This window comes from Scyliorhinus canicula, chromosome 17 (genome assembly GCF_902713615.1).
Source record: "Scyliorhinus canicula chromosome 17, sScyCan1.1, whole genome shotgun sequence".
NCBI lineage: Eukaryota > Metazoa > Chordata > Chondrichthyes > Carcharhiniformes > Scyliorhinidae > Scyliorhinus > Scyliorhinus canicula.
Window position 1 is genome coordinate 4,778,700 of NC_052162.1, and position 12,940 is coordinate 4,791,639.

General features: G+C 44.8%; 1 protein-coding gene across 3 annotated transcripts in view; it reads right to left on the reverse strand.

Annotated features, from left to right (window-relative positions):
• Nucleotides 1-506: 506 nt before the first annotated feature.
• Nucleotides 507-12,940, reverse strand: part of mcf2a (MCF.2 cell line derived transforming sequence a) — a 212,208-nt gene continuing 199,774 nt past the window's right edge. For all 3 annotated transcript variants that reach the window (XM_038775496.1, XM_038775498.1, XM_038775497.1), the window contains one exon: nt 507-2,172. In XM_038775496.1, the coding sequence (XP_038631424.1) occupies nt 2,129-2,172 (44 nt within the window). In that variant the 3' untranslated portion in view covers nt 507-2,128. The remainder of the gene's footprint in view (nt 2,173-12,940) is intronic.

Sequence of the window (12,940 nt, forward strand, 5' to 3'; positions counted from 1 at the left end):
CTGTAGTTAACAACCCAACTGGTTCATTCATGGCCCTTTCTGGAAGGAAGGTTTCTCCCCATGTCAACGTAGTTGACTGTGAACTATCCTTCAAATTGGCCCAGCCCGACACTGCGTTTAGGGAAACTAGAGATGGGCAATAATTGTCAGCCTTACCAACGATGCACAGATTCAGAGGATAAAGAATGATAATGCTAAAACTTGGACTATCCAGCTGTTCAACTTAAAAACCACCAGTGTGGAGTACACATCCCTCAGTAACATCATCAAGCACAATGTAATAAACAAAATGGTAAGTCTTATAAATAGATAAATAAAGAGCAATAATCACCTCAGTATTGTACAGTTACCACCCGCCCTTAAAAAATAATTACAATGGAAAATAGTGGTTCAACAAATCATATAGTGCACGATAAAGTTTCCAGGATGTAATGTGCAAGCTAACCATCGTGTTCTGAATGCCGAGCAAGCAAGATTAGAGTTCAGCAGAAACATGCAGGCGGAGGGCGTTTTTCATGATCTTTTTTAGTTTCACAATCTATATGTGTTTTAAAATGTCACCAGTTACATCAAGAGGAATAAAGATGTGGATTCCTTGCACTACCCCATGAGATTGACACTGCCCTGGATTTCATTGGTGGATGAAATAGTGCTAAAGTGATTCCAGCCTTAACTGTGCTCACTGAAGGTGAAAGCACTTCATTGTGGATTGTTTAACACCGAGGAGCATTGGTAACAGAGAGACCAATAAATGTTAAAATGCGCGACTCTGGAGGGATAATGAAGAGACAGCACGCAGAAGAAGGTGGATGATAGATAAAGAAATGATGAACTCAAGGTACAAAGATAATTGGTGCGAATGAGGTTAACGTGCAGTGGCATGGCATCATCAGCAGGTCAGATACAATTGACAAGGACAGAATGTGGACAACAGGGAGAGAGAGAGAAGGGAACAGTTAAAAAATAAACATTCTCCAGTATTGCCTTGGAGATTATGACTTCAATACAACGAAGCACAGAAGTTCACAACAAAGATTCAGGGATTGCAATGTCATGTAATATTTAACGGAGTTTAGCTTTTCCCGTTAATATACATATCACATTAATATTTAGTGGAAAAATGGTTGATCCCACCCTTTCCATCGTCTTTGCCATTAAATCTGCTGTGCGGGGTGGTTTTGGCATCTGCATCTGATCTTGCAAGGAGCGGGAGATGTGAATCAAGTTGCAAAGCTGGTGGATCTGGGGTGAGAAGGGATGAGATATCAGGGGGAAACAGGTAAAAAGGAAGCAGGCAGAGGGAGAAAGAATAGGAGCGATGGGGAGGAAGCAATACACCCCCCAAACTATAATTACAGCGTAATGCAGGGAAGGACATGAACTGCTAGTCGCAAACACACAGTAAATGATGGGACGCGAGTTTAAGGCCTGAACCCTTCTCTACAAACACAAATAAAGTATGAAAACATACCAACATTCTGAATACTTCCATAAGAAGCCTTGTGAAAGTTATTACATATAAAAATCTGCAATGTTTGTCAATGATTTCAACATATATAATTGATAAAAACATACCTTCGTAGAGTTAAATTATTTTTCTATGTGGGCACAACATTAAAAATATGGATTATGTAAACATTATTTCCTCAGAATGATCCCGCATCCACGCACAAAATACTTAGCAATTACAAAATGAGGAGGCTCTTCTCTCGATTGCAGCGTCCTTCAGCACAGAAACCCAAAAGCTCAGTCAAGAGAATGTAGCAGATCCACGGAACTGCCCAAAGACGTGAGGATCTTTGCCTTTTCAGATACTGAGAGGTCCCAATCCTGCTCATCACTCCGTCTTTGAATTCCTTTTATTGTCTCGCGAACCCGGAGTGACACCATCAAGATCCTTCTCGGAGTTTATTGCACCACTACCTCGTCTTCCTCCTCATCCATGAATTATGGGATGGATTCCATTGGTCCCTGCTGACTAGAGGCATGAAGTGCAGATTGAGAAACATTCAACCCAAGTTTCCCCCAATGCAAGAGGAAACCAAGATATGGTGACGGCGTTTGTGGGGAAAGAGAGGATTGCTATGTACCGAATGTCCCAGGGGCTGGGTCTCCTGCACCATCCTGGTCAAGGTGATTGATTGACTTTTCTGATCTTCTGAATATCCAATCCTGAAAGGCAAAACACGAGGTTGTACTATTGACACTTAAACCACAACCTTCTGCATGGTGTAAACATTTCACAAATGTTAATGGTATGTTAAATATATTGTTAAGATCCGCAGGTGAAGGGAATTGTTTCATTTGATTTTGATTTGATTTATTGCCACATGTACTGAAGTACAGTGAAAAGTATTTTTCTGCGGCCGAGGGTACATACACAGTACGTACATGGTAGACAAAAAGAATAATCAACAGAGTACATTGACTGATGGTACATCGACAAATAGTGATTGGTTACAGTGTGGAACAAGGGGCCAAACAAAGCAAATACATGAGCAGGAGCAGCATAGGGCATCATGAATAGTGTTCTTACAGGGAATAGATCAGTCCGAGGGGGAGTCGTTGAGGAGTCTTGTAGCTGTGGGGAGGAAGCTGTTCCTATGTCTGGATGTGCGGGTCGTCAGACTTCTGTACCTTCTGCCTGATGGAAGGGTCTGGAACAAGGCAATGCCTGGGTGGGAGGGGTCTCTGATAATGCTGTCTGACTTCCTGAAGCAACGGGAGGTGTAGACAGAATCAGTTAAAGAATGACTGTTGGTAAAGTAAGGAGACATATGTAATGGTGCATTCTGTAAATGAACCTATTATCAGGAGAAGTATTATTGTCTAGTTTCATGCTTCACCTACTGGCTTAGGATCGATCGATTTAACAATGAACAAATAAGTTTCAAGGAAATCAGGCTGATAAAATACAGATGGATGAACGCTCACATATATTCCTATACAATTCCTTCTCTGTTCACTAGTTTTCTTCAGGCATCAAACTCCTTTATTTTGTGCCTCCAATTAAAATAGCAGATGAATAAAATTTACAGAAAGAGTGACTATCATTTTGAAGCTTAGATGGTGGTGACGACATGAAGAGGAGGCTGCTTTGGTCAGTATTGCATTCCTGGACCTGGCCCCAGGTTTTGCTCAGGCACCCGACAGGAACCCCAATCGCTTTTTAAAAAATTTGTAAAACTGAGGAAAGGATTCTTCATTCCAGGAGTGACAGTGAACACAAATAGGGTTATGGTATATCGAAACAAACATCAGTAGTAACACAGTATTAAACTACCTTTAACAGGACAGACATTTAGCTTACAAATTACCAGGTAAACACTATTTAACACTAAAATGAAACACTTTAACTCCTAACACTGCCTTCTTCATCTCCAATCAGGCAAAACCCACCACAGGTCAAAACCCACTCTTAAATAAAGTTAACCAACACAGGATTACTTGTGATCCTCTGGATAAAATATTCCTTTCAAAGACTGCTTGGAGAGAGAGAGATCGTGTAAGGAAACTGCCTGCAGATTCTTGTCCGTGTCAGATTACTGCTTAACCTGACAGCCTCTAGCAGAAGCTGTTGTTCAGCTCACAACTGGGCAGCACGGTAGCACAAGTGGACAGCACTGTGGCTTCACAGTGCCAGGGTCCCAGGTTCGATTCCCTGCTGGGTCACTGTCTGTGTGGAGTCTGCACGTTCTCCCCGTGTGTGCGTGGGTTTCCTCCGGGTGCTCCGGTTTCCTCCCACAGTTCAAAGACGTGCAGGTTAGGTTGATTGGCCATGATAAATTGCCCTTAGTGACTAAAAAGGTTAGGAGGGGTTTTTGGGTTACAGGGATAGGGTGGAAGTGAGGGCTTAAGTGGGTTGGTGCAGACTCGATGGGCCGAATGGCCTCCTTCTGCACTCTATGTTCTAACTCTCCAAGCTAATTGCCAGAGACCTGGTACAGACCTGGCTCTTCCCATTGATTACACCATCCCCATTCCACTCAAATCCCATGACCTATTTACTTAAGTTTAAACACAATAATATCTCTAAGTATCTACTCCTCAAAAATCTTAACAAAAACCAGTGAGATCTTTCCTTTTAAAGATAAGCATGGCTTCAAATATCAATGATAGCATTTCTACGACATCTTAAGTGCACCTTCTGCAGCCACAGTGTCTGTCTTTCTTTCAAAAGAGGATCTAAAAAAATATATACACACCCTAACCCAGGCTTTTATAATCATCACTGCACCAGATACATATAATACAATTACTGCCATTCATCACATTAGCAAGCAGTCATGTTGGATTGTGGAAGGTTGGTGGGAGAACAGAGGGTCGGAGCTCCTGCGATAGAGTTTTGCATGTTCACTTTCCCAGTGTAAGGATCTCACCCACGAGGAAACATATTGGTGAATGAGAAAGGACAAATTATATAACTCCTTCTGGGAGCTGTCACAGGAAGTGATGGGCCAAATGGCCTCCTCAGGTGCCACCAGGATTTCCTATCCATTAAGTGCAACCACTGAAACTGGAGCAATTTACAATATCCAATCTCCCCTAGTGATAGATATTCAATAGTTTAGCTTTCCCTCGTGCGAATATTGGGATACGTTTCCTGATGTCTGATGTGTTCACCAAGTGATTCACAAACAACAGCACAAAGACTCATAGATCAGGGAACACATCTCCACACAAAGGGTGGTGGGAATCTGGAACTCTCTCGTCAAAGTTCTCTGGACACTGGGGGTCCAGGACTGAGACCAATGGATTCTTGGGTTAGGGTATCAGAGGATATGGAGTAGGGGCAGGTTGAGGGTCAGATCAGCCAGCACCTAATGGAATGGTTCTACAGGCACGATTGATGGACTGAATGGCCTCTTCACATTTCTCTGCTCTCCTTCTATAATCACATCCAATGGTAAGTCCTGGCCATCGTATTTTTATACTATTAGGTAACACATTACCACAGAGAGGCGATGGGGCGCGGGATGGGGCGCAGGGTGGGGGGGGGAGGGGGTGCACGATGGAGGGAGGGGAGTGTCATCTCCGGCTACACCTTTATTGAGCATCAACAGATATCAGGTTGCAGTACCGGAGGCCATTCAGCCCATTGTCTCTGTCACGGACAGGAGGTGGGAGTCAATTTAAACTGCCCTGACGTCCCCACTCTCCACCCCTCAGTCAGCAGAAAGGTGTTTTTTGAATCCTGATTTCCCCTTTTATAAACTGTGGGGTATTGACACCAATCCTATGACTTGGAAATATTCCAATCCTCTGTTAGTAACTTGCTCAGCAAACCCGATGGAAGGTGGAAATAAAAAGGTTAGTTTATTTTTACACACTTGTGAAAGGGGTTTTGCAACGTCCGCCCATTTTTACGCTTACACACTAAATGTGGACTGAGGAAAAAGGAAGAGAGTTCAGGGCACGACCACAATAAAAATCGGTTTTACGTTTGTCCAGAGTCCAGAATCAAGAGGCAACTGGAATAAAACCAAATAATACTGGACAGTGTCAGCTGGTCTGAGGGTGTCTGTGGAGAGCGAGAGAGGAGCTAACATTTGGAGTCTGGAATTCTGCGGGCAGGTTGGATGACGGGAGAGTGCTCCGTCTTTCAAGTGTGAGATTTGGCTGACAGGAGGAGGCGCGTTGAATGAGGAGGCATGAGTTCCATGGTTGCAGCAGTTGGCAGGTTTGATGAGGGTCTTTGCCGAAACTGTCGTGGCCGGACTGTTAATGCTTTAGCCATTAGCATCGTTACGGGAGGTTAGAACTGCAAAGGTTTCCCGTACCAGCCTCCCCGGACAGGCGCCGGAATGTGGCGACTAGGGGCTTTTCACAGTAACTTCATTGAAGCCTACTCGTGACAATAAGCGATTTTCATTTTCATTTCCGTTTCCCTTCGTTCAGAGTTAACAGACTCCCTGCCCGCGTGGCCATTGTTATCTTGAAACAGCTGCAAGGCGTCAGGTTGAACCATTGGTTCGCTCAGCAATTCTCCATTTTTAACAGCACGGAAAAAAATACTTTATTTAAATAGTCCAGCTGACGAAAATATTTATTTTTTAAAATCGCTCACATGACGACCGTGCCAGCTCACTGCAAAAGCAACTCAACCAGTCCGACTTCATTCCCTGTAGTCCTGGAAATATTATCACAAAGTAATTATCCAATACCCTTGCGGCGGTAAGGAAAAGGAAAAGGATGGTAACACTCAGTAACCGTGGAATCCATGGAGGCTGCCTTGACCAGCTGGATAAGGGGCGGCATGGCGGCACAATGGTTAGCACTGCTACCTCACAGCGCCAGGGACGTGGGTTCAATTCCGGCCTCGGGTCACTGTCTGTGTGGAGTCTGCACGTTCTCCCCGTGTCTGCGTGGGTTTCCTCCGGGTGCTCCGGTTTCCTCCCACAGTCCAAAGATGTGCAGGGTGGGTGGATTGGCCATGATAAATTTCCCCTCAAGATCCAAAAGGTTAGGTGGGGTTACTGGGTTACGGGGATGTGTGGAGGTGTCGGCTTAAGTAGGTTGCTCTTTCCAAGGGCCGGTGCAGTCCCGATGGGCCGAATGGCCTCCTTCTGGACTGTAAATTCTATGATTCCCGTTTCAGATTCCTGTCATAATTTGCTTTCTTTATTCCCAGATAGGAAAGAAAAACCAGCCTCAGACTGTAAACAGCATACAACACAGTATCACGTGGCCTCAAACTGCATGGTGCTGCATGGCTAGAACTCAATAACCAGAGCAGCATTAAACTAAAGCCAAGACAAAAAGGTAATTAATCTGTCCATTATAATCATCTCGAGGACAGAACAGACCAGAGCTTCTGAGCATCCACAGAAACAATGCACTTGTGAGCGTGAATCCTAGCTGACTCATATAAAGTCGCACAATTCAAAACTTTTTTAATGGAGGAAAAATGTTTCCTTTTCTGATTTATTTGTACAGTAAGAAGTCTTACAACACCAGGTTAAATTCCAACAGGTTTGTTTCAAACACTATCTTTCGGAGCACTGCTCCTTCATTCATCATACCTCTTCATTCACCTGAGGAAGGAGCAGTGCTCCGAAAGCTAGTGTTTGAAACAAACCTGTTGGACTTTAACCTGGTGTTGTAAGACTTCTTACTGTGCTCACCCCATTCCAACGCCGGCATCTCCACATCATGATTTATTTGTGAGAGGCAATGATGCACTTTTACAAGATAGACTCACACCATGCACCCATGTTAAACATGCTTTCTACATACACCTCCCCAACTGTAGATGGTGCTGTTTTTTATACCTGTCTAAGCCGCATTACCTCGAACAGGAGTACGCCATTCAGCCCGTCGAGCCTGCCCTGCCATTCAATGAAATCATGGCCGATCTACTCCAACGTTACTTTCCCGTACTATCTCCCTATCCGTTGATGTCATTGGTCTCCGGAAATCTATTGATCTCTGTCTTGAAGATGCTCGATGACTGAACTTCCACAGCCTCTGAGGTAGAGAATTCCAAAGATTCAGCACCCTCTGAGTGAAGGAATTCCTCCGCATCTCAGTCTTATGGCCCACCTCTTATCCTGAGATGATGTCCCCTGGTTTTTCTGACTCACCAGCCAGGGGAAACATCTCACCGACATCCCCTCCGGCGTGTTCTAAGTTCCAATGAGATAACCCCTCATTCTTCAAAACCCTGTCTTTCCCAATCACCCCTGATTAGACAATCCCCAATGGTACTGAGGGCATCGAACATTTGGGGGGGGGGGGGGGGGGGTGGGGAGCATAGGGTCTCACTCTATGCGGACGATTTGCTCCTGTATATAACAGACCCGTTGGGGGTGGGAGGGATTGCAGGAATTATGGGAATACTGGAGGATTGTGGCCGATTTTCAGGCTACTAAATAAACATGGGCAAGAGCGAGGTCTCCGCAATCCAGGCACGGGGGCAGGAGAGGAGATTGAGGGAGATGCCGTTCAAAGTGGTGGGATGGAGTTTTAGGTATCTGAGGATTCAGGTGGCAAGGGACTGGGGTCAACTTCAGAAACTAAATTTGGGCAGGGTGATTGAGCAAATGAAAAGGGTACTTCCGCAGCTGGGACGTGCTCCCGCTGTCATTGGCAGGGAGGATACAGACTGTGAAAATGACATTTCTCCCGAGATTGCTGTTTGTGTTTCAGTGTCTCCCAATCTTTATCCCAAAGGCATTTTTTAGGAAGATGAACTCGGGTTTTGATGGGACGGGAAGGCCCCGAAGGTGAAGAAGGTCCTTCTTGTGGGGGGGCATGGGGAGGGGGCTTGGCCCTTCCGAACTTTATTAATAATCTAGAATGGATTGAGGATTTGCTAATTAATAGGAAGCAGCGAGTGGCGATAAGGTTTTTTTTTTCTTACATTGGAGGGCGGTAACCAATGGATTGCCATAGGGATCAGTGCTGAGACCTCAGCTCTTCACAATATATATTCATGATTTAGAGGAAGGAACAGAGTGAACTGTGGCCAGATTTGCAGAGGATACAAAGGTGGGAGGGAAGGCAGGTTGGAAGGAGAATACAAATAGTTCACAGAGAGATATTGACAGGTTAAGTGAGAGGACAGAAGGGCAGCAGGGTGGCGGAGTGGGTTAGCCCTGCTGCCTCACGGCGCCGAGGCCCCAGGTTCGATCCCGTCTCTGGGTCACTGTCCGTGTGGAGTTTGCACATTCTCCCGTGTGTGTGCGTGGGTTTGGCCCCCACAACCCAAAGATGTGCAGGGTAGGTGGATTGGCCATGCTAATTTGCCCCTTAATTGGAAAAAATGAATTGGGCACTCTAAAGTTATTTTTAAAAAGTGAGGACAGAAAATTGTCAAACAGAATTCAGTGTGGGAAAATGTGGGATTGTTCATTTTGGAAGGAAGGAAGAGAAGGCGGATTATTAATTAAACAGGGAGAAATTGCGGAAAGCTGCAGCACCAAGGGACTTGTGGGGGGGGGGGGGGGGGGGTGTGTCCTTGTTCATGAAACCCAGAAAGCTTGAATACAGCCGCAGAAGGTAATTGGGGAGGAAAATCGAATGCCGGCTTATATCTGGAATGGAGTTGGTTTAGAACACTGGGCTAAATCGCTGGCTTTTAAAGCAGACCAAGGCAGGCCAGCAGCACGGTTCGATTCCTGTACCAGCCTCCCCGAACAGGCGCCGAAATGTGGCGACTAGGGTCTTTTCACAGTAACTTCATTGAAGCCTACTCCTGACAATAAGCGATTTTCATTTCATTTCATGTTATATCTCAAGTGGGTTGGAGTAGCCGCAACTCTACAAGGTACTAGCGAGGCCACATTCGGAATACTGTGCAGTTTTCGCCCCTTATTTAAAGAAAGTTATATTATCATTGGAGGTAGTGCGGAGGAGGTTTACTGGGATGATCCCGGGTATGGAAGGACTGCCACTTGAGGAAAGACTAAACAGGTTGGGTGTGTACTCCTCGAAGATCGGAACAATGAGAGGTGGCATGATTGAAACATATAAGATGCTTCGGGGTTTAGAGGGGGTTAATGTTGGGAGGATGTTTCCACTCATGGGAAAGGGGAGGACCAGAGAGCACAGCTGCAGAATAAGGGGGAGCTCATTTAAGATCCATTTGAGGAAGAATTTCTTCTCTCAAACAGTGATGAACCTTTGGAATTCTTTACCCCAGGAAGCTGTGAACATTACCGAGGTGGAGGTCGATAGGTTTTTAATCAGAATTAAGGGTGATGGAGATGAGGCAGGAAAGTGCATTTAGAGTGTTAGATCAGTCATGGTCTTAGTAAATGGTGGAACAGGTTTGAAAAGCTGATTGGCCTCCTTATATTTATCATGGTCTTAACTTTACTTTCTCTTTGATCTTCCCTCCCTCTACCCTTGCCACTTGTGGGCAGGGAATAAAATCTGATCAATCACAGAATCTACGGAAATGGAGACAAGCCCTTCGGCCCAAACTGGTCCATGCCAACCAAAAAGCCCATCTAAGCTAACCCCATTTGCCAGCATTTGGCCCATATCCCTCTGAACCATTCCTAACCACGATAGAATCGTGATGGACAAATTTATTATGTTACACTGTCAAGGCTTCTTCCTTTCAATAATCTATTGGGGAATCCTTAGATGATACAACAAGATTACCACACAAGGATGGTCGACCTACTACTGGAAATGTGCAGTTTCATGTCATAGTCTTCCTTTTCTATCCATGTCTCTCTTTCTCTCTCTCTCTCTCTCTGGCACTTTTTCTCTTATTTCTCCCACGGCAGCTATCTTTATGGAACAGACAGATTGTTATTCTTGGGAGAATGAGGTAGATGCTGCAATGATTACGAAAAGGGGGCTGTAATTACAGGGCTCCTCGGCGGTTTTAAGGGTATTGGTTCGATTAATGTGATTTTTATAGCTTTGTTGCCTCACTGATTATTTTATATCTAATCAGTCAGATTTTTGTGATTACGTCATTTTCTTTTTCGTTGTTAATTTTTAATTTCTTTGTTCTTTAGCAAGCAAATGTACCCTCAATTAATTTCTAAACAGACAATAAAATCCAATTTGAATTAAATTGAATATCGGCACCATGCAATAAAACTTTCTGGTAACTTTCTTTCAATATGTAAACCCAATTTTTAAGCAAAAGGACTTTGTTTATACTTCCCCGACTGTAGGTGGCACTGTCCTCCTACATACCAGTTCATTTGAAACAACATTGTTTAAATTATTTAATTGGAATTACTGGATAGTCGTACTTTATTATAATACCAGAAATTGCTTTGGTTCCACATTAATTTTCATATCTCATTAAATATCTTCATTCTCTCTCTGCTCTCATAACTTTATTCAGAGTTGGGATAGAGTTGGCACTCAAGAACGTTCCAACTTTTCATTATGACCTCTCCAAGATCAACCGACAGAAAAACAAATCAGAACAGCATCGACTCAGTGAATAGCATGCTGCCGAAGTTGAGCGTTCACTAACCCGAACCACCCCGGGTTGGCTTGGGATCCGGGTTCAATTCCGACCTCGGGTAACTGTGTGGAGTTTGCACATTCTCCCCGTGTCTGCGTGGGTTTCCTCCGGGTTCCCCGGTTTCCTCCTACAGTCCAAAGATGTGCAGGTCGGCAGATTGGCCATGCTAAATTGTCCCTTAGTGTCCCAAAGGTTAGTTGGGGTTACAAAGTTGCAGGGATAGAGTGGGGGAGTGGACCGAGGTAGGGTGCTCTTTCATAATTTGTCAGGGGGCTGGGAAAACGAGCTGTAGTCCAGAAGCCAGTGTTGAGAGTAGTGAGGTACTGAGGAGGGTATCAAGGTCGCAGGAGTGTACCGGCAGACAGAAAGGTCGGTTGAAGTGTGTCTATTTCAATGCAAGGAGCATCCGGAATAAGGTAGGTGAACTTGGAGCATGGATTGGCACTTGGGTCTACGATGTTGTGGCCATTACGGAGACATGGTTAGAACAGGGACAGGAATGGTTGTTGGAAGTTCCGGGGTATAGATGTTTCAGTAAGAGTAGGGAAGATGGTAAAAGAGGTGGAGGAGTAGCATTGTTAATCAAGGATAGTTTAACGGCTGCAGAAAGGCAGTTCGAAGGGGATCTGCCTACTGAGGTAATATGGGCCGAAGTTAGAAATAGGAAAGGAGCGGTCACATTGTTAGGAGTTTTCTATAGGCCCCCAAATAGTAATAGAGATGTGGAGGAAGAAATTGCAAAACCGATTATGGATAGGTGTGGAGGTCTCCGGGTAGTTGTCATGGGTGACTTTAACTTTCCAAATATTGATTGGACCCTCTATAGGTCGAACAGTTCGGATGGGGCAGTTTTTGTACAGTGTGTGCAGGAGGGTTTCCTGACACAATATGTGGATAGGCCGACAAGAGGGGGGGCCACATTGGGTTTGGTACTGGGTAATGAATGGGGCCAAGTGTTAGATTTGTTTGTGGGAGAGCACTTTGGAGATAGTGACCACAATTCGGTGTCTTTCATTATTGCAATGGAGAGTGATAGGGCCATACGGCAGGGCAAGGTTTATAATTGGAGGAGGGGTAATTTTGATGCGATTAGGCAAGAATTAGGGAGCATAGGAAGGGAACAGAAACTGTCAGGGAAAGGCACAAATGAAAAGTGGAGCTTGTTCAAGGAACAAATACTGCGTGTCCTTCATGGGTATGTCCCTGTCAGGCAGGGAGGAAATGGCCGTGTGAGGGAACCATGGTTCACAAAAGAGGTTGAATGTCTTGTCAAGAGGAAAAAGGAAGAGTATGTAAGGATGAGAAAACAAGGTTCAGTTGGGTCGCTTGAGGGTTACAAGGTAGCAAGGAAGGAGCTAAAAAAAAGGGCTTAGGAGAGCTAGGAGGGGGCATGAGAAGTCGTTGGCGGGTCGGATCAAGGAAAACCCCAAAGCTTTTTACTCTTATGTGAGAAATAAAAGAATGACCAGGGTGAGGTTAGAGCCGGTCAAGGACAGTAGTGGGAACTTGTGCATGGAGTCAGAAGAAATAGGAGAGGCGTTGAATGAATATTTTTCTTCAGTGTTCACCAAGGAGAGGGGCCATGTTTTTTGAGGATGAGAGTGTGATACAAGCGGGTAGGCTGGAGGAGGTAGATGTTCTGAGGAAGGATGTATTAGGAATTTAGAATCCCCTGGGCCAGATGGGCTATATCCAAGGATTCTTTGGGAGGCAAGGGATGAGATTGCAGAGCCTTTGGCTTTGATCTTTGGGTCCTCACTGTCCGCGGGGATAGTGCCAGAGGACTGGAGAGTGGCGAATGTTGTTCCTCTGTTCAAGAAAGGGAATAGGAATGACTCTGGTAATTATAGACCAGTTAGTCTTACTTCGGTGGTTGGTAAGTTAATGGAAAAGGTCCTGAAGGATAGGATTTATGACCATTTGGAAAGATGCAGCTTAATCCGGGATAGTCAACACGGCTTCGCGAAGGGTAAGTTTTGCCTCACAAATTTAATTGAATTC